The sequence below is a fragment of the Schistocerca nitens genome, chromosome 2 (genome assembly GCF_023898315.1).
Source record: "Schistocerca nitens isolate TAMUIC-IGC-003100 chromosome 2, iqSchNite1.1, whole genome shotgun sequence".
In the NCBI taxonomy this organism is placed as follows: Eukaryota; Metazoa; Arthropoda; class Insecta; order Orthoptera; family Acrididae; genus Schistocerca; species Schistocerca nitens.
In genome coordinates, this window is record NC_064615.1 from 929,344,216 (window position 1) to 929,369,921 (window position 25,706).

Here is a 25,706-nt window from a genome sequence, read left to right on the forward strand (position 1 = left end):
TCTCTGGCGAATCCGATATCTTCGCTTGAAGACCGCGATCCACGAGTCAGTAGCTTGAAAATTAAATCAGGAAATTGGATAGCAGTAACAAGAGTCCATTGCTGCAGGTTTCTCGTCGTCACCTGCTGATTACATTCTCGAGCTTCTATGAAACAATCATAGGTCCACAAATCAGTTGCTTTAAGTTGTTCACGCGTTGTTCCACCTTGCTTTATATATCCTTCCCATCTTTTCAAACCTTTCATGCTTTTGAGGCGCGAAGCTCCCCTTCCACGAAAAGTGGCCAAACCCCATCCTGGATGCTCTGTCGCTAGATTGTCGATCGTAATGTTGTAGTACTGCGGAACGTATCGCTGCCCTTATCGACTGCTTCTCTTCCGCCTCGTAATCGTCTACTTCTTCAGTTTCTTCAAACACATCCTCTTCATTGATGCTTTGGTTGGCAACTTGTTCGTCTTGTACAACGTCTTGTTTCTCCGATAGCATTTCGAATATTCTGCGAAATATTTCTTCTCCAATTTCCATGTGTTCTTGTGTTATTACTGCATAAGGTTTTGAAGCGATGAGATTGTTTTTGAGTAGGAGCTGTTCACTACACACAAGTGCTGTTCTTAATCTCAATTTTGAAACGTCACTATAAAACAATTTGGCTTCACAATCAAGTTCAGGTTGTTTTGCTGTCCAAATATCAGGCACAGCAATACATTTGCACGTAAAATCAGACATCTTGGAACGTTGATATGTAACTATTTCTGGGGCTAACATTCGAATGGAGTATTCTTCGTGTTTGTAAAGGCCGTTCCCTTTCTCCCTCCACCAACGGAAAGCTGTTTGTGCACATGCAGCTGTTTCTGGTGAATCAAAACTAACTGCAGGATTACTGGGAAAATGGGTTCAAAGGTTAGTCGTACTGTGTCTGTACCTATAACGGGGAAGTGGTTTCATTGTTGGTTAAAACTTACCTACAAGACAATGGTTATAATGGTAAACTACTTCCACAATGTTAGAGAAAAACCCGGGTTTTCAAGGTGAAAATTATGTTAACAGTAAACGATTTCTTAGACACAGATAATTTGCACGGTCATAATAAACCTGTTATTAGAATTAGTGGGAATGAAGAAAGAAAAACAGCAGTAGCGAGAGAGAGATTCGATCCACAGACCTCCGTCTTATGAGACCAAGCGCTTACTCGGTCGGGTACGGACACCATTGCTGCTAGCGACCACACGTGAGTATATATGCATGCCTAAACTTTCAATCTCTATTTCCTCGAAAATGGTTGAGAGCTGCACCTTCGTTTTTACCTATGTTGAAGTCCTAGCGGTGAACTACACACCCGGTCACTATGAATCAAATCGCTGAGGGCAAGTACGACAGGTTCCCTTGTCAGTGAAAGACAGGAATACAGCATATAAGTCACCTACGTATGGAATAAAGAGGAAATGCAGATAAGCTAAGGCGAAACATCTGCAGGAAAAATGTGAAGAAATCGAAAACGAAATGATCATCGGAAGGACTGATTCAGCATATAGAAATGTTACAACAGCCTTCGCTGAAATTAAAAGCAAGGACATCAGCGTTAAGGCTGCAATAGAAACTACACTTGTAAATGCAACATGAGAAATATAGGGGATCAAGTATTAAGATTCAGAGCTCAACAGAGTTTTGGAAGACTTGCTGTCAAATAAGGCAAAAGGGACAGATAACATTCCTTCCCACTGGGGAAGTGACCACTAAACGAGTATGCAAGTTATTGAGTAGGAAACAAAATGTTTTCTTTAGGCCTACAACAATGAGATTTCTGCATTAACGGTGAGGACTCCTGCTTACTATGAGCACAACCTTTTCATTGTTTTTTGCATATTTCGTCCTAACACACTGTATAAGCTTGCTTCACGTTCAGGGTCAGATAGCAGTTTCGGAATCGGAGTCCCGTTTAGTGACAGAAGTGTATATTCCCCGTGACACTGTGTTGTGGGCAACGTGTCCTGCGCACATTTTGCAAGTTTCTTTGCTTTATCCTACTACAAGCATTTTCATGTTAATTGTAGAATAACAAATAGGAGCAAGCACTAAGACAAGCAGCAGAAACTCTCCCCGTGAGCGGGCGGGCATTATCCTGTTGAAATTTACGCCCAGGATGGCTTGTTATGAAGGGAACCAAAACGGGGCATAAAATACCAGCTGTGCTCTAAGAGTGCCGCGGATGAAAACCAAAGGGGTCCTGCTCTGAAAGAAATGGCGCCCCAGACCATCACTCACCGCTGTAGGACCGAACGGCGGGCGACTGACAGGTTGGTATCCCACCACTGCCGGTGGCATCTGCAGACCATCTATGATGGTCATTGTGGCTCATTTCGATCCGGAACTCGTCACCGAAGATCCCACGTCGAAGAGGTCTCTGGAGTCACGGCGGCGAACGGCCCTGCACCCATGAGAGATGGTCTGGGGTGCTTTTCATAGGAGGACCCCTTTGCTGCTCATGTGTGACACACTCCCTGCTCAGCGGTACGCCGACGATATTCTGTATTCCGTTTTATTGCCCTCCACGGCAAGCCATCCTGAGCTTACATTTCAGCAAGATAATGCCAGCCCGCACACGGCAAGAGCAGCCGAACATGAGATACTTGAATGATAATTAAAGCCAGCAACTGTACTGTAAACAAATGTTGTTTATTCAAAACATGCTACCAGTTTCGACGCCAAAGAGCGTCATCTTCAGGCCCCTGAGCGTAATTGCCATCAGCGTACGAACCATAATGACAAAGACAGAGTCTTCAAATGGAAACAGTACAACTTATTGAGCATGCTACGTCAGCATGCGAAAGACTTTGTTGGGTGCACATGCTGGCGTAACGCGCTTAGTAAGTTGTACTGTTGAAGACTGTTAGTTTGTACGTTGATAGCAGATTACGCTTGCGGCCTGAAGACGACGCTTTTTGGCGTCGAAACTGGTAGCTTGATTTGAATAAACGACGTTCGATTACAGTAAAGTTTTTGGTTTCACTGATCATTATTGAACTGCATTATGAGAAATGCCCTCCCACCATCTCGGAATTTTGACGATTTAACGCGTCAATTGGACTGAATTTAGCACGATATCCCTCAGCAGGTCATGGAGCCGCTCTGTCACTCAATGCCAAGCAGAACAACTGCTTGCATAAGGGACAGGGGAGGACCAACGCGTTATTGACTTGCTTTATTCGTGAAATTCTTTCTTTTGAATAAATCATCCAACTTTTTTCACTGCAATCATTTGTTTGTCGGTACATGCACATTACATCTATCGATATCCGCCCCATTCGCATAAGTCCAAATGACTCTAAGCACTGTGGGACTTAACATCTGAGGTCATCAGTCCCCTAGACTTAGAACTATGTAAACCTAACTAACCTAAGAACATCACACACATCCATGCCCGAAGCGGGATTCGAACCTGCGACCTTAGCAGTCGCGTGGTTCCGGACTGAAGCGCCGGCCCGAGTGGCCGTGCGTTTGTAGGCGCTACAGTCTGGATCCGAGCTACTGCTACGGTCGCAGGTTCGAATCCTGCCTCGGGCATGGATGTGTGTGATGTCCTTAGGTTAGTTACGTTCAATTAGTTCTAAGTTCTAGGCGACTGATGACCTGAGAAGTTAAGTCGCATAGTGCTCAGAGCCATTTGAGCCATTTTGAGCCAGACTGAAGCGCCTAGAACCGCTCGGCCACCGCTGCCGGCTCGGATAAGTCCTTCATGGTGCGTCATTTCTCCTTTTTTCCTTAGAGTGTATTTTGTTTATGGCGGATGACTGTTTGGTTGTTCTGAGATATTTCAAATAACTTCGCCACACTATGCTTGCACACGAGTAAAGTAGCTGCAACCCCAACGATTATTAACAGAGACAAATGGTGCAAATGGCTCTGAGCACTATGGGACTCAACATCTTAGGTCATAAGTCCCCTAGAACTTAGAACTACTTAAACCTAACTAACCTAAGGACATCACACACACCCATGCCCGAGGCAGGATTCGAACCTGCGACCGTAGCAGCCCCGCGGTTCCAGACGGCAGCGCCAGAAGCGCACGGCCACCGCGGCCGGCTAACAGAGACATTTTCGTTGATCAGTTCATCATTAGTCTTAGACCCACAGCCTTCTGACTCAAGTTGTCATTACATAAATTCATTATACAGGGTGGTCCATTGATCGTGACCGGGCCTAATATCTCACGAAATAAGTGTCAGACGAAAAAACTACAAAGAACGAAACTTGTCTAGCTTGAAGGGGGAAATCAGATGGCGCTATGGCTGGCCCGCTAGATGGCGCTGCCATAGGTCAAACGGACATCAACTGCGGTATTTTTTTTAAATAGGGACCCCCCCCCCCATTTTTATTACATATTCGTGTAGTAGGTAAAGAAATATGAATGTTTTAGTTGGACCACTTTTTTCGCTTTGCGTAGATGGCGCTGTAATAGTCACAATTTTAGACGAACAGTTGGTAACAGGTAGGTTTTTTAAATTAAAATACAGAATGTAGGTACGTTTGAACATTTTATTTCGGTTGTTCCAATGTGATACATGTACCTTTGTGAACTTATCATTTCTGAGAACGCATGATGTTACAGCGTGATTACCTGTAAATACCACATTAATGCAATAAATGTTCAAAATGATGTCCGTGAACCTCAATGCATTTGGCAATACGTGTAACGACATTCCTCTCAACAGCGAGTAGTTCGCCTTCCGTAATGTTCGCACATGCACTGACAATGCGCTGACGCATGTTGTCAGGCGTTGTCGGTGGATCACGATAGCAAATATCCTTCAACTTTTCCCACAGAAAGAAATCCGGGGACGTAAGATCCGGTGAACGTGCGGGCCATACTAGGGTGCTCCGACGACCAATCCACCTGTCATTAAATATGCTATTCAATACCGCTTCAACCGCACGCGAGCTATGTGCCGGACATCCTTCATGTTGGAAGTACATCGCCATTCTGTCATGCAGTGAAACATTTTGTAGTAACATCGGTAGAACATTACGTAGGAAGTCAGCATACATTGCACCATTTAGATTGCCGTCGATAACATGCGGGTCAATTATCCTTCTTCCATATTGCCGCACCATACATTAACCCGCCAAGGTCGCCGATGTTCCACTTGTCGCACCCATCGTGGAATTTCCGTTGCCCAATAGTGCATATTATGCCGGTTTACGTCACCGCTGTTGGTGAATGACGCTTCGTCGCTAAATAGAACGCGTGCAAAAAATATGTCCTCGTCCCGTAATTTCTCTTGTGCCCAGTAGCAGAACTGTACACGACGTTCAAAGTCGTCGCCATGCAATTCCTGGTGCATAGAAATATGGTACGGATGCAATCGATGTTGATGTATCATTCTCAACACCGACGTTTATGAGATTCCCGATTCTCGCGCTATTTGTCTGCTACTGATGTGCGGATTAGCCGCGACAGCAGCTAAAACACCTACTTAGGCATCATCATTTGTTGCAGATTGTGGTTGACGTTTCACATGTGGCTGAACACTTCCTGTTTCATTGAATAACGTAACTATCCGGCGAACGGTCCGGATGGTGTCGTCCAGGATACCGAGCAGCATACATAGCACACGCCCGTTGGGAATTTTGATGACAATAGCCATAAATCAACACGATATCGACCTTTTCCGCAATTGGTAAACGGTCCATTTTAACACGGGTAATGTATCACGAAGCAAATACCGTCCGCACTGGCGGAGTGTTACGTGATACCACGTAGTTATGTTTGTGACTATTTCAGCGCTATCTATCACAAAGCGAAAAAAGTGGTCCAACATGTTTCTTTATGTACTACACGAATATGTAATAAAGATGGGGGTTCCTGTTTAAAAAACGCAGTTGATATCCGTTTGACCTATGGCAGCGCCATCTAGCGGGCCAACCATAGCGCCATCTGGTTTGCCCCTTCAAGCTAGACAAGTTTCGTTCTTTGTAGTTTTTTTGTTTGACGCTTATTTCGTGAGATATTTGGCCCGGTCACTATCAATGGACGACCCTGTAATAAGTACTTTGTAAGAGTTTTTAAATAGCCTTACGTTACAAAATAGATTGCACTGATGAAGTATTGTGAGGACGGAGTCACTGATTTGTATGTGTATTCAGGTTGCGCACACTGGTACCTACCTAGGGTGAGGGTGGTGCTGTAGCAGGCGCCGTAGCTGCTGCCGCCCAGGAAGATGGCGGCGGCGAACAGCCAGTAGATGTCGGACGAGAAGACGCAGCCGATGCGCCCCAGCAGAACGCACACCGCCGCCACGTGGAACACTGGACGGCGGCCCACGCTGGCGGGCAAGGAAGACACGGTCGAAGTTACGCAGCGGTGTGGTCGCACGCCGTTAGTCATCAAAAGGATACAACAAAGTAACAGAGACACATGTAATTGTTTACTTAAGCGTGTGCACTCTAACAGACCTTAGACCATCAATTATTAAACCCCAGGCAAGAGCTGAATAATATTATAAAAACCGAACACGCAGACATTCCTTTAGATTTCAAACAGTGGCCCGCCCACCAAGTACAATAACTTTAGAATAAAGTTTAAAACTCAAGGAATATTCACAATAGGTTTATACCTGTGAGACCTATTCAGAGAACGGAACGGGTTCAGGACTGGTAATAATCATACACGGCACATCTGCCTAGCTATTCAGAGAACGGAAGAGGTTCAGGAGTGGTAATAATCATTTATGGCACATCTTCCTGTCAGTTAAAGTACACACTAAAGCAGGGCTTTCCAACCTTTTCAGCCGGCGGACCCCTTCTTCAGTCGAAAATCCATGGCGGATCCTTAGTCAGTCAACAGCACAGTAACTTCAAATTTCAGAGCGAAACCCATGAGAACTGAAAGCTTCTTAATGCAGGTGTCATGTTCCCAATGACCCCCCCCTCCCCCCCCCCCGTCGAAGTATCAATAGTCTTTGGTTTAGAGATGAATGAAAATAACTTGAAATTAACGATCCAATCTGAATTCTCACTGTATCCAGACACTTACTAGTGGATTTACTCCCTTTGTTCAACACACTATAGCCTGATTAAAGTTTCTTGGTAATTGAAATTTCACACGATGGAGCTTTCTTCCTCCAAGAGCAAACAACGTCACGTCCAAACTGTTCGCTGTTGACAAGCTGTCGCTTATGGTCTGTTCACTTCCACTATTTGGCTACTGTTGTGTAAGGAGCATGCATATTTCGTAACAGTCGTGTGTGTGTGTGTGGTTTTTCGTGAAATCCGAAGAAAAATGTTCAAATGTATGTAAAGTCGTCCTTTGATCGTCCTCCCTCCTCATTCACTTCAACTGGAAACTTCCTTGTTGTGAAGGCGATGGAGAAACTGCACCCTTCTTCAATGATCCTGACTTCAGCCACCGATCCATGTTAGAAGTAATAAACTGGTCAAAAATCTACTTGTGAAATAAGTAGTGCACTGACAAAGCAATTTTAACATTTAATGATACCTGGGGCCGCATACGTGCCAGCGAGCGCTGTGACTGGTCGACATAGCTCGCTCCACGCATGCGTAAAAGGTTTCAGCGCATCTAGCGCCGTGTGCCGGCGCACAAACGACCCCCGTATTGTTGCGAAACAGTGGATCAGAGAAGCCGCATTCTCCGGCACTAAACTGTGTATACGTTCTCACTTAGGAACCGCAAAGGCTGCTCGGGGATACGACCTGAAGTAAAAGTAGACATGTTTTTCACACAAAAAAAATAGTGATGAATTTGATTTTCACATTTTTATTCAATAATTTTACTCATTATTTTACACGATTTGTTGAAAGGTGGCCGCGGACCCCCTAGAAAGTGCCGGCGGACCCCTAAGGGGTCCGCGGACCACAGGTTGGGAAGCCCTGCACTAAAGAATGGGTCCACCATTAACCAACGAGAACAATCTGCAGTCTTGTGAGTCTTAGAAAAACTAGAGAACTTACTTTAAATAAATGGCAGCTGTAATATGCACATACACTCGAATTACGCTGGATTCGTTAAAAACATTCCAGGAATAATAAATATTTAACAGAAGAGGTCAGAATCAATATGAGGGAATTGCGTCAGAGGAAATGGAATGATAACTTCTAATGGACAAAAGCACATGTAGGAACTCCTGGGAATGCACTAGCTGAACAAGCAACTCTAGAAAACGCAACAAAAAACTGCAACAGAATCGTTTCTTCTGTGATCAGAACAAAGTTAAGATGCACTTAGAAAGAAAGGGCGATCATAAAAGATTTTTATCCCAACTGATAAACGCCGGCTTCCCATAAGGTTACCGCAGTCATCTAATCTTACAACAGTGTTAACCGAGAATGGAAAACTAATGTCTCACTATCGTTGGTTCAAGCTAGCCCCAAGTGCTGCTTGTACGCTTGGAGAGGGTGAACAAACAGTGGGTCACCTGTTATGCGTGTGTTGCGTATTTCATACAGTGTGAGAAGCCCTAAGGAGGCAGCTCGCCCATCAGTAAATCACTTTTAGTATACCTATACATGAACGAACTTCACACATTTTACAATTTAATAACAATTTCCAGCACATGAATAATTATGCCACTAAAAGTTTTAAAAAAATGATGTTCTACCTGAAAACTATATATCGATCATACAGAAGTTTTCAATTGTGAATACCATAATTCACAGACTATAACACGCTACGGATTATGACACACCTTAATTTTAAAGCAGTTTTTTTAAATAACATATTTACCATTTTTATTATTAGATTGCAAAGCCAGATGAAAAAAATCTTATTTTATAAAAACGAACTGACCTTTAAAATCCCTGAAAATCGTCATCTGGATTTTCTTCTTCTTCTTTTTCTTCCTCTTCTCATCGTTGTCTTTTTCGTATACAAGATGTTACTTATTCCGCACTTCTTGAAAGAATTAACAGTAATGGCTTGTCTCACTCTAGACCACGACTTTTTAATCCACTAACACACTTGTTTCATTGTAGGTCGTTTTGAAGCTCCCTTCGGCGTGAATCCATGTTGGGTTTCATCCGTCATCCACTTGTTCCTTTTCTTTCTCATATACGCTTTAAATAGTTGATTTATCGGGACATCTAGAGGTTGCAGTTGTGAAGTAAGTCCTCCCGGAATAACAGCAAGTTCTGAATTTCCCTGTCTCAATATCTCTTTCACAGAATTTTTCAAATAACTACAAAACTTAAGAACCTTCAACATCGCAACGCGTCAGCAATCGTTGTTTAATATATTAAAAAACTAAAAACCCGCCTCGATTGCGAAAAAAGCACCTAGCGTTAAGTGTTAACTTAGGTTTCTGCGTAGATAACTACACCTTCTTCAGAACAATAAAACCCACAAGTGCCTAAGAAGACCTTTGTCAACGATTAAAAGAACACCATAGCTATACACTTAATATAATAAAATAAAATAAACTACAAAACTAATCTAGAGCATGAAGAGAACTCTTCTGCAATGAAGTACCTTTCCTTCTCTCCCACACTCTGTTAACCCATAATTTCATACCACCCTCGTCCATCCTACCTTTGTTATGGACCTGAACAACAAGTGGCGGTATTTCACAAGGTTTTGGCATTGTTTTGCGCTTGAAAATGATAATTGAATTATGTTTAGTAGCGTCAGCACAATATGAACAGACAAAAGTGTGGTGCATTTTTTCATATCGACTTGTTTTTATAGTTACAGTTTTAGCACCTTTCGCCTGTCGCAGTGGCCGAGCGGTTCTAGGAGCTTCAGTCCTGCCTCGGGCATGGATGTGTGTGATGTCCTTAGGTTAGTTAGGTTTAAGTAGTTCTAAATCTAGGGGACTGATGACCTCAGATGTTAAGCCCCATAGTGCTCGGAGCCATTTGAACGATTTTTAGCACCTTTCATGGCAACACTTCTGTTACTCGACATATCAAATGTCAGAGGAATTTCGCTATTTGGCTTAGGTCGACACTGGTTTTCTTTCGATACTGACTAATAAAGCGTTGAAAGATAATATTTCCTCTTAAAATTCTTGTGGCATTTTATGAGATATTTTGATTTTGTCCATGAAGCATCATAAACCTGTAGCATCAAACAACTCCAACCTTAAAGTCTGTAAAGTTCCAATGTAGTGCTAATTTACAAGAGTGTATTTGAATCGTTTTTTAATTAATTCCGATGCCATTTTGACTGTGCCCTTGAATCCACTTCAATACATCATCTTCTAGTTTTGGCCATTTTGCATTCATTCCTTTATTTGCATATTTAGTATTTCTCATTTCTTTCAGTTCTGCCTCAATAGCCCGCCAATAGCGAGTGGTTTTTTATGTTCGTGCTCAGTTGTTCTGTTTCCATGTTCTTCTGCATATGCTATTACTGCCAATTTACAGCCCACGTCATACGAATACCTTTTCTTTTTTTCCATTACGAAACCAGATACTAACAAAAATATTGTACTGCAACCGATAACACAAATCACTTTGAATTCCAGTTCACTGGCACCATAAAGTGCAATGACGAATTATAAGCTAGACAGTGCTTTGTTTGTAATGGCGGGGCGGGAGGGAGATAGTATTAGGAAGCTTGTAAATCCCCGCAACTCGTGTTTGTCGCATCGCTGCTCTGCTGCTGCTGCCAGTCGAGTCCAATGTTGCCAGATAGAGACAGGCCATTTTTAATTCTGGCGGGAATTTTAAATCAAACACTCGACATTTTTGCATTAATTTCGAGTATAAGACGCACCTGTGTGAGGTCCTCCACATGAGTGCTAAAAGGAATTCGTTAAACTTCGGTTACACTATAAATCAGTCTAATCTAAAATCCGTAAATTCAACTATATACCTGGATATTACAATTATGAACAACTTCAATTGGAAGGAACACATAGAAAATGTTGTGGGGAAGGCTAACCAAAGACTGCTTTTTATTGGCAGGACACTTAGAAAATGTAACAGACCTACTAAGGAGACCGCCTACACTACGCTTGTCCGTCCTCTTTTAGAATACTGCTGTGTGGTGTGGGATCCTTACCAGACAGGACTGACGGAGTACATAGAAAAAGTTCAAAGAAAGGTAGCAAGTTTTGTATTATCGCGAAATATGGGAGAGAGTGTCACAGAAATGATACAGGATTTGGGCGTTTTTCGTTACGACGGAATCTTCTCATGAAATTCCAATCACCAACTTTCTCCTCCGAATGCGAAAATATTTTGTTGACACCGACCTACATAAGGAGGAACGATCATCAAGATAAAATAAGGGAAATCAGAGTTCGTACAGAAAGATATAGGTGTTCATTCTTTCCACGCTCTAAACGAGATTGGAATAATGGAGAATTGTGAAGGTGGCTCGATGAACCCTCTGCCAGAGCCCACCCGGTTGGCAGTGCGGTCTAATGCACGGCTTTCCGGGCGGGAAGGAGCACCTGGAACCTGGCACGAATCCGCCCAGCGGATTTGTGTCGAGGTCCGGTGAACCGGCCAGTCTGTGGATGGTTTTTAGGCGGTTTTCCATCTGCCTCGGTGAATGCTGGCTGGTTCCCCTTATTCCACCTCAGTTACACTATGTCGGCGATTGCTGCACAAAAAAGTTCTCCATGTACGCGTACACCACCATTACTCTACCACGCAAACATAGGGGTTACACTCCTCTGGTGTGAGACGTTCCATGGGGGGTCCACCGGGGGCCGATCCGCACAATAACCCTGGGTTCCGTGTGGGGAGGCAGAAGGGTGAAGTGGACTGTGGTAGTCATTGTGGAGTTGTGGACCACTGCGGCTGCAGCGGGACGGAGCCTCTCCGTCGTTTCTAGGTCCCCTGTTAACATACATACATACCCTCTGCCAGGCACTTAAATGTGGTTTGCAGAGTATCCATGTAGATGTAGATGTAGATGAATTTGGAGGCAATATTCGAAGAAAAAAGTATGTCTTATAGTCCTTAAAATACGATACCATTCATCCATACTATTATTAGCAGTGAAAGTGGATATTGCAGTTTTCAATTCATCGATGGATTTTGGACGGTTTTTATAGACAGTTGCTTTCGCTGAACCCCAGCAAAAGAAGTCAGGTGGTGTTAGGTCAGATGATCGTGGAGGCCAAAGTCCCTGTGAAATTATGCGATCACCAAAAACATCAGCAAGCAGTGACATTGAAACGCGAGATGTATGCATGGTTGCACCATCTTGTTGAAAATAACCGTTCAGTGTATCACTTAACACAAGTTCTCCTACGAATGGGAACAGAATATCACTGCAGCAACGTTGTGCGTTTATTGTTTCGTTGAAAAATATTGGACCCATAAACCGACGTCTAGAAATTGCAATCCAAACGCCTATTTTCACAAAATGAAGTGGTTCCTCATAAATACACAATGGATTTGCAGTATTCCACACACGAGAATTTTGGAGTTCATGTACCTGGAGAAATGAAACCATGCCTCATCAGTGAAAAACGTTTCATTAAGAACATCCCTTCTATTATGTTAAACGAAATTTTTGAACCATTGACAATAAAGCATTCTCTTGCCATGGTCAGTATTTTTCAGTTCTTGCACAACTGTCACTTTGTATGGGAAAAGTTCTAATTTTTTCCTTACAGCTGCGTGGGCCATTCCGACACTAACATCGATTTCCTGGGCGAGTTTTCTTACTGACTTTTTCGAATTCAAGGACATTTTATCGGAAATATCGAGTAGTTTCGTAAGATGGCAAGAACTATGCCCCTTACATGAAGTCATTAAAGATCACATAACTCACGTAAAGCGAACAGTAGGGCTGAACAAAAATGACTGACAAGGCACAATGCATCTTGTAGAGGGTATAGTATGAAAGTATTGGAATAATTAATGTCGGGTGATGGTTTTAAAGTAATTCACATGACACGAAAACTTTGTGGAAACGCGTCGATTTACTGGAGGCTAGTTTATCCCTGGGAAGTATTCGAGTAACTGTGGCCGGTGGAGGAGCAGCGAAGGGAAGCGACAATAGGCAGCTTAGGGCGGCTCAAGCTCTGAGAAAGTGGTAACGGGGCGCGGCCTCCAGCTGCCTTAAGATGAGTGACAGTGAGTGGGTGGTCAACCCCATGCTGGTGTACCGGGAAGCAGATAGAGAACTTGTACACCTGTTGATAAATACCCGTCGTCCCATTTTCAGTGAAACATGCGAGAAAGCCGTGCAAAGCTACGGTGGAGCGGTCAACAGAGGTCAAAATATGCATGTTCGTGACTATAGCAACTTCACGCTGAATTCATGGTCAGCAGAGTCTGAAGTAAATCAGGTGAAGAGCGACAGAATTAAATACGCCGGCCTCCGATGGGAACGTAGGACCAAGGAATTTGAAGTACTCTCCTGGGAGTCAGAATTCCGGAAAAATTGGTGTTTGTGCAGACGCTAACCTTGATGGGTGGCCTGGGAGGAGCTAAATAGCAGACGTTGAGAGGAAGGGAAATTTTGTGGGAATTTGTTCACTTTCCAGAGCAGGCATTGGTCGGCGCTAGGAAGCGACGCATAATTAACACAACTTGCGCTGCAATTGGCGTAAGTGATTTTGCTGGAGGGGAAACTGAGGCAAAGAGAGGACTGTGAGAAGTCTCTGTAGTGGTCTTCCATTCCCAGCTTGCCTAGAGTGCAGATGTGGCGTTCTTTACTCAGCTTGCCTGAGAAAGAGTGAGCATCTCTGCAGTTTAGGACTGGAACGATTGAGCTTGGAGATAGAAAGTTTTGGTTCAGCTATGTACTGAGCAAGATAGCTAGTAGTGAATAGACGAGCGCAGTCTTGCAGCACCACGAGGTCAGCCGACGTCCACGCAGCGATGCCGCTCTGCCACGCTGTATTCGGTGATATTGCACCCGCTCCGGCAACTGATTAATTTGTTGGATCACGTCGGCAAAGTTTCCATGAGGGTTTCATGGACCGTGTATTGTAGAATTCTTCTCGCACTTCGCATTACGCCTGGGTCAGTCGATAGGAATTACTTTTGAGTTATCATGCTTTACTCCACGCAAAAGCAATTTATTACCACTGCCTGGTAGGAGAGTCATGTAATGTGAAGATTGAAGGTCGTGAGTTAAAATAAATTTGTGCTAATCGACTGCATCTGTTTTCAATCAAGTAGTTGAAATCCCAAGTCATTTTCTTAATTAATTTTATGTTCAGCATTTGCATCTGGTGTTCAATAGCTGAATATAACATCAATGTGCACCCCTTTTTAATTAAAAGCGATCAATTCTGAATCAATTAATGTCAACACTGCCACCGCAGTTCAATCAGGAGTCACAAGGCCTTAATACTTTCTTTGTGTTATCCAATATTGCGGCAGTTTTGCACTCTCTGTTGATCTGTTAGTCAATTAGCTGGGGTGAACACACGCAAAAACCAGATAAGTGACGGGTGGGGTGTTACAGTTTATCCTTAGGCAAAAAATTAGGACGACCACTTCTCGGTGCATCTGTCACTGAACCTGTACTTCGAAATTCATTAATCAAAGCTCGCACAGTGACGCGATGTGGGAGTGTTGTCTCCGGAAAAACTGAATTAAATGTTTGACGAACTGAAACTGTGTATTTACCTTCAGATTTGAACACTTGTTGGACTAAAAACACACGGTCTTCAATGGTTAGCATTTTAAAAGTGACAAAAATGAAATAAACCAACAAAGGAAGTAAACTTAAACGTTTACGTCAACACGTAACGACACGGACCAACGATACTACTGACGCTGGCTGAGATAAACAAAACAGTTCAATGTCGGGAGAGTCCACTTGAAGGGAAGTAACCCAGGCAGGCGAACAATGATACGGCACGCACGAATAACAATCATACGGCACTGCGGAGAGACTTTTTGAACTCCCCGTTTATTCACAAAGTCGTTAAGTTTCAGTGAAGGTACGATTCAGTTCCTGAACCTGTCGCCGGGAGCTCCAATACCAGTTAAAACACAAAATACAGGCATCAGTGTAGGGAAAAGCAAAAATGTGGCTGGTTGAGACAAAACCTCCAATCTGTGTGCAACAAAAATTCAAAACAACTTATAGGAAACCGCCAATAGACGTTAAGTTGACTAAGACACGCAAACATCCTTTCTTCCTTTCTAAATAAGGGTACGTTTGAATAGAAGAATGGCATCGTGAGACGTCCAATGTCTTCAACAACAAAATAGCGTTTTCAGATGAGTCAACATTTACTGGCTCCTGGTGGAAAATTTTACCAACGTGCTGCAATGGGACAAAAACAAACAGACTTAGTTTCAGTAGGTCATCATGAAATGCGCGACGTAGCATTGTTGCGCCGTTAGGTTAACCTAATACACTAAGATGTAGCACAGGGCCGGCCACGTGGTGCCAGACCACGCGTGCAGCGAGTGTGGGGCGCGTGCGCGCCAACGCCCGGCCTGCCACTCGGCTTTATTCGGTTCTTCTCGGAAGTTCCGGGAACAGCGGTCGGCACAACTCTCTTACAAGGGAACCTCCTCATCGCACCCCCCTCAGATTTAGTTATAAGTTGGCACAGTGGATAGGCCTTGAAAAACTGAACACAGATCAATCGAGAAAACAGGAAGAAGTTGTGTGGAACTATGAAAACAATAATCAAAATATACAAACTGAGTAGTCCATGTGTAAGATAGGCAACATCAAGGATAAAGTGAACTCATGAGCCCCGTGGTCCCGTGGTTTGCGTGAGCAGCTGCGGAACACGAGGTCCTTGGTTCAAGTTTTCCCTCAAGTGAGAAGTTTAATTTTTTTTCAGACAAATATCAAAGTTCAGGCACTCACACATAATCAACTTCGCTCTCCAAAATTCCAGGACATGTTCAGACATATGCAGGATTTGACGGTCTAAACACGGAAAAATTTGAAAACATTAAAAACATATGTTTTGACAGAGCACAGGGAAAACTGTGCGACTGTGAAACTGTAGCATTCGTTTGTTGTAGTTTATGTCACAAACTCTTATGTTTTCAGCACTTTTTTGGGAGTGATTATCACATCCACAAGCATACCTAAATCGGGCGTAGAAGAATCTTTTTACCCATTCGCCAAGTGTACAAGTTAGGTGGGTCGACAACATATTCCTGTCATGTGACGCACATGCCGTCACCGGTGTCGTATAGACTATATCAGACGTGTTTTCCTGTGGAGGAATCGGTTGACCTATGACCTGGTGATCTAATGTTTTCGGTTCCCATTGGAGAGGCACGTCCTTTCGTTTACTAATCGCACGGTTTTGCGGTGCTGTTGCAAAACACAGACACTAAACTTATTACAGTGAACAGAGACGTCAATGAACGAACGCACAGATCATAACTTTGCGAAAATAAACTTTTCACTCGAGGGAAGACTTGAACCAAGGACCTTTCGTTCCGCAGCTGCTCACGCAAACCACGGGACCACGGGACCACTTCTTCTATGATGTTGCCTATCTTGCACATGGACTACTCAGTTTGTATATTTTGCTTATTTTTTTTCATAGTTCCACACAACTTCTTCCTGTTTTCTCGATTGACCTGTGTTCAGTTTTTCAAGGCCTATCCACTATGCCAACTTATAACTAAATCTGAGGGGGGGGGGGGTGAGATGGGGAGGTTCTCTTGTTACTTTCGGCAGAATCGTGACGTCAGCGCCGTTTAACCTTCGCTATTTGTTCTGGCATGAAGGACGTTATAGATCCAGTGACTTTTTGCACAAAAAGAGGCAGTCTGACGACCTCTCGTGGCATTACAGTACAATGCAGAAAGAATTTAAAGATTTAGTTGACAATGAAAGAGCAAGGAATTACAACGACTGACGGACTGTAATCATTGTTCTGTACATCAAGAAGCACTTTGTGCTAAATTTGCAGGCATGCAGCACGTGATGAAATTTGTGGTACCAAGAGTAAAATTTCTGAAATCCTGCACATTATGCTATTGCCACTTGCAACATTTTTCAATGGAAGTGAGCGGAGAGTATGGGTTCTTTATACATAACTGCAAAAACTACGTTGTTCAACAAAAATGGCATGTCTGGAACGATTATCATCTTTTCGTAGTTTCATACTAAATTTCCTGATATATTCGTTTTTATTACCACCACCTATACCCTTTTAACTTAAAGGGGTAGTAATCGTAACTAAATCGAACATATTAATTTCATGTATGTAACTGGAAATGATGAAATATATTTAAATTTTATAACTAACAGCTTAGCATTGCAAGGGATAAAATAAAATGAATGAAATGAGAAAACGTGATAGCAGTGAGAATCTAACCCGAGCTGACTAACTGCCCATTCTCTGCTTTTGGCCATTACAATACGTTAAGTATTGGTCATACGTAGATGCCTTATACTCTACTTGTAAATCTTCAGGAAGCGTTTTAGGTTTTCCTACAGGCAACTCAGGTGAAACATTATTGGAACTTGAAAGGGACATCTACCTGCTTCTACTCACAAAGCTTGAGCCGAATTGGTGAGCTCCGTTCAAATGGTTCAAATGGCTCTGAGTACTATGGAACTTAACATCTGAGGTCATCAGTCCCTTAGAACTTAGAACTACTTAAACCTAACTAACCTAAGGACATCACACACATCCATGCAATGAGGCAGTATTCGAACCTGCGACTGTAGCGGTCGCGCAGTACCAGACTGAAGCGCCTAGAACCGCTCGGCCACACCGGCCAGCGCTGAGTTCCGTCCCACACCCTCATGATCATTGGTCGCCACTATCAATGTCCTGTTTTTTTTTGGGGGGGGGGGGGGGCGGCATGGTAAATGGATGTAACGTCTGGAGACTGGTGCAGCAGCACGTAAAGGACAGCCTGAAGACCAGTGTGCGGTGTGCACTAATGTACGACAAAGATATCTGCTCATTCTTCACTTGTAAAACGTATGTTACTGATACGTTGTACTTGAAAATGGTTCAGAATTACATTACACCTCGGTTCAATGAGATACAGCCAGATGTAACGTTTCAATTAGATGAAACACCACCTCAATGGGAAAAAATTGTCCAGGAGTCATTGCATCAAGAATTCCCTTTGGAATGAGTTGGAAGCTGGGATCCATGAGATAAAAAGTAAATAAACTGTTTATTAACAACTTTCTTTGCGTGACCATCATCCGCAGCAAGTACAGAAATATTCGTTTTGTAAATAAAAACCGCCTTTACTTGCTGCAGTGTATTTTATTTCTTCCAGACGCGTTTCGCATGTTACTTTAAGACCTCTTCGGTGGGATCTAGAAAGATACACTTTTCTTTTGATATGTGATATTTGTAGCTTATAAAACAGTTCACTTCTCGCTTCTTACATAAATAAGTGATTATTTGCAGTACTTTGCGTTTTTGGCTGGCATCTGTGTTTCCTCTTTATCTGATCACATACAGGAGATTGCACTGTAGCTTCACTTATAAAACGTAAGCATGTTTTCGTGTTCTAAATTTTTGTCTTCACAATTTTGAAATTGTTTTCCCTATGCTCCTCGAAAATTACTGGCTGATAATTTTTTATTGGAAGAGTGAAAATGTTGTTACAAATTTTCTACCAAATTTACAGTCTTCCCAGTTTTACATAATTTTAAGTTCTTTTCAGACATGTTAAGAACATTTTCGCCCATTTTTGTTACTGCACTCTGGGCATATTTGTTTGGGCGTGAAGTGTCCATTATACAGAGACAACACGTCATGAAGTTAGTGAAAAAATGCTGACTACAAACATATTTTGGTGGCCTTAGAACCCTTTCGATGATCCTATAATCCTTGCCAGGCGTTCACTACGTCAGTTAAAACTACATCTACGTGTGAGACCGGATATTACGTGCACATTTTACTGGTATATGTACGGTAACTTTGAACCTCTGGATCTTGGTTATGGATAATGATGTCGCAAAATGTTTCGAAGTTCCCCGAGAATATCATCTTAAGAACATATGGTAGAAATATCGAGTAGAAATTATAGATGTCGCCACGCCCACAATTGCTATTTTTCGTGTCCAAAAATCATATTTTTTCTGAGTTTTCTCAGGAGCTGCTGATGAACAAATGGTAATTTTATAAGCCGCCCAAGGTCCACCACAGACCACACCCAATGTAAAAGAACCAACCGATTTACTCAATTGCTCTGGCTTGGAGGAAGGTTGTAATGTTTGAATTTTGTCCCTGTACTGTGGGATGGCTACAGTATGCCTGTTCCTCCGACAAGTATACAAATGGCCGTTGGGACAAGGGCTGTCCAAAACACTTGACCCCTTATTTCTGTGATCAATAGAATCCAAGATACGAACTCTTAAAAAAACGTATTTGCACGTTCAGCTTTCTGCAATATATTGTAATGCGCACAGTCCTTTTATAACATGTACAGATTTATCCATTACCCTGTTTAATTAAATCATATGAAAGGCAGAGGCCACTACTTTCCTTTTTGTTGTGGAATCCAGTTAATGAGGAGAGCGTAGTATTGAGAGAGTTTAGATCTCTGACTTGTCTGAGTGCTTCGTTTTAATTTCCTGAGCTGCAGTCAGCGAGATGCGCAGTACTCACACGTCAGACAGCTGTCCGAACACCAGCAGGCCCACGGCTTGCCCCAGGCTGGACAGCGATAGCGCGATGGAGGCTTTGATGGCGTCGTTGCACACCCAGTTGTGTTGAGAGACCGCAGTCTCCGTGTACCACGTGCGGTCGTACTCCCAGCCGAACTGACACTCTGTCCAACAAGGGTGTAGTACCAGATTACTTTCCTAGTGTTTTCTCACAGCATATTTTACTCATTGACAAAATACACATTACAATAACAATGAAACGTAAATTGAAGTTTTATAGAAAGATTCACTTACACTCCTGGAAATGGAAAAAAGAACACATTGACAACGGTGTGTCAGACCCACCATACTTGCTCCGGACACTGCGAGAGGGCTGTACAAGCAATGATCACACGCACGGCACAGCGGACACACCAGGAACCGCGGTGTTGGCCGTCGAATGGCGCTAGCTGCGCAGCATTTGTGCACCGCCGCCGTCAGCGTCCGCCAGTTTGCCGTGGCATACGGAGCTCCATCGCAGTCTTTAACACTGGTAGCATGCCGCGACAGCGTGGACGTGAACCGTATGTGCAGTTGACGGACTTTGAGCGAGGGCGTATAGTGGGCATGCGGGAGGCCGGGTGGACGTACCGCCGAATTGCTCAACACGTGGGGCGTGAGGTCTCCACAGTACATCGATGTTGTCGCCAGTGGTCGGCGGAAGGTGCACGTGCCCGTCGACCTGGGACCGGACCGCAGCGACGCACGGATGCACGCCAAGACCGTAGGATCCTACGCAGTGCCGTAGGGGACCGCACCGCCACTTCCCAGCAAATTAGGGACACTGTTGCTCCTGGGGTATCGGCGAGGACCACTGACAACCGTCTCCATGAAGCTGGGCTACGGTCCCGCACACCGTTAGGCCGTCTTCCGCTCACGCCCCAACATCGTGCAGCCCGCCTCCAGTGGTGTCGCGACAGGCGTGAATGGAGGGACGAATGGAGACGTATCGTCTTCAGCGATGAGAGTCGCTTCTGCCTTGGTGCCAATGATGGTCGTATGCGTGTTTGGCGCCGTGCAGGTGAGCGCCACAATCAGGACTGCATACGACCGAGGCACACAGGGCCAACACCCGGCATCATGGTGTGGGGAGCGATCTCCTACACTGGCCGTACACCACTGGTGATCGTCGAGGGGACACTGAATAGTGCACGATACATCCAAACCGTCATCGAACCCATCGTTCTACCATTCCTAGACCGGCAAGGGAACTTGCTGTTCCAACAGGACAATGCACGTCCGCATGTATCCCGTGCCACCCAACGTGCTCTAGAAGGTGTAAGTCAACTACCCTGGCCAGCAAGATCTCCGGATCTGTCCCCCATTGAGCATGTTTGGGACTGGATGAAGCGTCGTCTCACGCGGTCTGCACGTCCAGCACGAACGCTGGTCCAACTGAGGCGCCAGGTGGAAATGGCATGGCAAGCCGTTCCACAGGACTACATCCAGCATCTCTACGATCGTCTCCATGGGAGAATATCAGCCTGCATTGCTGTGAAAGGTGGATATACACTGTACTAGTGCCGACATTGTGCATGCTCTGTTGCCTGTGTCTATGTGCCTGTGGTTCTGTCAGTGTGATCATGTGATGTATCTGACCCCAGGAATGTGTCAATAAAGTTTCCCCTTCCTGGGACAATGAATTCACGGTGTTCTTATTTCAATTTCCAGGAGTGTATTACACTACTGGCCATTACAATTGCTACACCAAGAAGAAGTGCAAATGGTAAACGGGTATTCATTGGACGAATATATTATAATAGAACAGACATGTGTTTACATTTTCACGCCGTTTGGGTGCATAGATCCTGAGAAATCAGTACCCAGAACCACCACCTCTGGCCGTAATAACGGCCTTGATACGCCTGGGCATTGAGTCAAACAGAGATTGGATGCCGTGTACAGGTACAGCTGCCCATGCAGCTTCAACACGATACCACAGTTCATCAAGAGTAGTGACTAGCGTATTGTGACGAGCCAGTTGCTCGGCCACCATTGACCAGACGTTTTCAATTGGTGAGAGATCTGGAGAAGGTGCTAGCCAGGGCAGCAGCAGATCATTTTCTGTATCCAGAGAGGCCCGTACAGGACCTGCAACATGCGGTCGTGCATTATCCTGCTGAAATGTAGGGTATCGCAGGGATCGAATGAAGGGTAGAGCCACGGGTCGTAACACATCTGAAATGTAACGTCCACTGTTTAAAGTACCGTCAATGCTAACAAGAGGTGACCGAGACGTGTAACCAATGGCACCCCATACCATCGCGCCGGGTGATACGCCAGTATGGCGATGACGAATACACGCATCCAATCCGCGTTCACCGCGATGTCGCCAAACACGGATGCGACCATCATGATGCTGTAAACAGAACCTGGATTCTTGCGAAAAAATGACGTTTCGCCATTCGTGCACCCAGGTTCGTCGTTGAGTACACCATCGCAGGCGCTCCTGTCTGTTATGCAGCGTCAAGGGTAACCGCAGCCATGGTCTTCTAGTTAATAGTCCATGCTGCTGGAAATGTCGTCGAACTGTTCGTGCAGATGGTCGTTGTCTTGCAAACGACCCCATCTGTTGACTCAGGGATCGAGACGTTGCTGCACGATCCGTTACAGCCATGCGGATAAGATGCCTGTCATCCCGACTGCAGCCCCTCTTCCTAAGTACCATAGATGCTCTTCTTGCTATCCTAGAGTTATGTTGATACTATTTCACTTGGGCTGACTGATACCTGGTATCGTCTTGAAGCTGAATCTTGTCTTGTCAAATACAATTCCAGTTCACTTTACACCTTTTCAGATAATCTATTTAGTACCATACAATCCACTGCCCCTAACTATAGCAAAATACTATTATTTTCCAATAGTCCTCCCTCTCCATCTGTGATATCTGCCTGTAGTTCACACCCGATAACGACATGCTTAAGAGTTCTTGTCAGCCTACAAACGCAAATGTTAATTTGCCTTCTATTTAAGGGATTTGGGATGTGGACGATGCCCAAGTGGAAAACCTCTTACGGGTAAATTTTCCTCAAAATCGGGAAATATTTAATAGATGCATTTCCCAGTAGCACTGCTTCTCCAGGCTCCTCGCCACTCTAATGATAGCTTATTCATTACTTCGAACATGCTGTCTGCCTACTCTCCTGCGATGGATTTAGCTTTCTTTTTACCTCTTTTCTTATTCACTTCATCGCACCTCTGTAGCGTATGATGTAGTCATTTTTCCAGACCCTAATAATAAAACAAAGAGCTTCTGTTGGTATCGTTCGACATGCTCGAGCTAATCTTATCGCTATACTTCACTGTGCTTTTCAGATTTCCAGGGCAAATATCGCAGTCCTCAGTCTGTGAGCCCATACGCTTGCTCCGTATCACATGACGTCTGCTAAAATACGTTCCAGTAAGTTCATATGAATTGAAAAGACAGTTTAAACTTATTATGTGTACATTGATATACTTTTACATAACTAAGACGTAATTTTAACTAATCTAGAAACTAGTCTAGAAAATTTTACAGTTCATCAAGAATGATTACTAATTTTTTGGTAGGAGTCCTTGTCAGCGATAAGAGCCATTTTGTCAATATAGGAACCGTTTTTTGTATAGCCACTTTTATTTTATTTAGCTGACACCAATCATACTGGGTGATTGAGCTGCCCCAACTGATGTCGCTTTATGCAACCCACAATGTTGCATCTGGCCTTCAAAAACCATGCTAGAGATTTCCATAATTTCTCGCTCCCTTCGAGCAAACTATTAGTCGTACAGAAAAAATGAACAGGACCTCTCTGTAGAAAATTTAATGTAATTGAATTTTGTAGTGGGATACGTTTTCGCTGGAGGCCACCGTTTTCGAGTCATTCAAGAAAAACGTACAAAAGGTGACCTACAGACGCACATCCATCCTCACACATTCGTCAGCGGTCAGGATTTCTATTATGTTGCTCATGGCATTGCCTCCTACCACAGCATGAAAATTTCCGACTACACAAACTACTCCCGATATTCGACCTCCTTTGGTCTCTGTTGACTGGGCTATTATTAATTTTAACACGCCCACGAGGATAATGAAAGAGAAACGACTTTTGTAAACATTACGCTAAAACCAATTACGTTGACAATTCGATCAAAACTTAAGTGTTATAAGCACAGTAGTTTAATCCTCAGAAGATATGACTAGTACAACAATGTAATTGGTTATTTTATGCTGTTATAATCGCAATATTGTTAGATAAAATTCTCACAGAGGTTAGCTTTACAATATGTAAATACCCGACAAAGCCGGTGGTGTAAAGAGGCCAGTCCATGATGACTAAAATAGAACGGATGTGGTAAATAATTCGTGCAGTCGCAAATTTTTGTGGAGTTATGTGGGGGAGTGCCACGAGCAACATACCAGAAATTTGTGGGTGCTGCGAGTGGGAGTAGGGGTGCGCTTGAACGTCACTTTTGCACGTTTTTCTTGAATAACTCGAAAACTGAGGTCTCTAGCGAAAGCACATCCCAGTACAAAATTTAACTACATTAAATTTCCTACAGAAATGGTTCGATATGACTATAGGATAGTAGGATTTTTATCTTCCGCCTTTTAAGAATGGTATTTTCAGCTATTTTCCATGACACTGAAATTTTTCCTTGTTTCAAGCAATCGTTGATTTGATGTTATTTTATCTTCTAACGCCTCAAGCATCTCGGTCAATACCTTGTCAGGCCCTACAGATATTCTTTATTTTTCAGCTGTATGATGGCTACTCTTATATCTTCCTAAGTGAGTGACGTCGCTTCTGTACGATTATCGTAATCGTTATCCACCTTTCCCCGAAGTTGTTTCTGATTATTATCTTCATCCTCGACCCTTGCATCAGCATATCAGCAGACTGTTATCAGTCCTTGGGCATTTCTCCATTTTCCCTTCACGGAGTTATCAACATGTAGGGCTCCATTATTTCACTTATCATTATCTGGCACGGTACACCACAGGGATTTAGGGCCATTTCATTGCAAATGTTGTTTCTCCACCAATCATCTCTGATTCTAATGACCTCTCCCTTGTACTCTAAACGTCTTTAAATGAAGGTCTCTAAACGAACCTATTCTTGTAGATTGGTAATTGCACTGATGATGGCACACTCTTTATCCACCTTGTACTCCAGGCAGCCGTCAGTTCTTTTATTTGCTGTCATATCATCTGCCTGTATTTCTATCAGCTTAAACTTGCTTTTCAGTAGTGAACAATCTGCCCTCTTAATGTTGCAGCGTTGAACCGTACATCCCTATGTTTACACCGCCGAACAGATCATAAGTGATGGATTGTGATAGTCCTTCATCCAACAACCATTTTACAATATCAGAAAGTACTTCATTGTTCACTAAAATCATATCCTACTCTATTCTGAAATTTGAACATGCTTACTGGCAGATTGCATTCACTATTTGAGTCCATTAGGTCAGAATCCCTAACATTTGTAATGTCACTACACCACAGATTAGAGTGTGCGTTTACTTCCATCGTAATTACACGCCGTCTTCGGTCTACTACCAAAACAGATCCATCCTTAGGATCAAAATAGTCCCCTATTCCTTCACTAAACTGAAAATAAGGTTTCGTTGTCTTTATTTCCGTACACATACCAGTTGATTATAAATGAGGCACATGTTATCCGCAAACCTGACCAAATCTCAGCAAATACAATTATAAATGTCACTGCATTTGGACCATCTATTACTACGAGAGCGAGCTCAAAAGTAAATACTCCGAATTTCTTTTATTTGGAAACCCTTAAAGCCTTTTAAATAAAATAAACATTATTAACATTCTACATGTTTATTCTTTTTGTCTACTTATTTGCAGCTCTCTGCCGCTCGAGGGCTCCGAATTCTAGCGTCTGACATAGCGGTGTGGAACGTAGTTATGTCAATGCGTGATAAACAGAGTGCTATAATCGAGATTCGAATTCGAAGAGTTCGCCCACACATGAAGCACCCACTCCTTCAGCATCACAGTGCAGACCAGACACGAGTGCATAGGCACGTGCAACAATCCGACACTTTGGGTTCACTGTCATCGGTCATCCATCATACAGCCTCGACTTTTCCCCACCTCATTTTCACCTTGTTTCCATAACTTAAAGAACACCTTCTAGGACTTCATTTTGATGTGGATAAAGCGATG

The 25,706-nt window shown here is 43.5% G+C and overlaps 1 protein-coding gene across 1 annotated transcript in view; it reads right to left on the reverse strand.

Moving 5' to 3' along the window:
* LOC126234715 (solute carrier family 22 member 7-like) overlaps window positions 1-25,706 on the reverse strand; it is a 214,088-nt gene that overhangs the window by 67,075 nt on the left and 121,307 nt on the right. The window contains exons 5-6 of the mRNA XM_049943463.1: window positions 19,497-19,659; window positions 6,163-6,320 (exon numbers count right to left, since the gene is read on the reverse strand). Of these exons, the coding sequence (XP_049799420.1) occupies window positions 6,163-6,320; window positions 19,497-19,659 (321 nt within the window). The remainder of the gene's footprint in view (window positions 1-6,162; window positions 6,321-19,496; window positions 19,660-25,706) is intronic.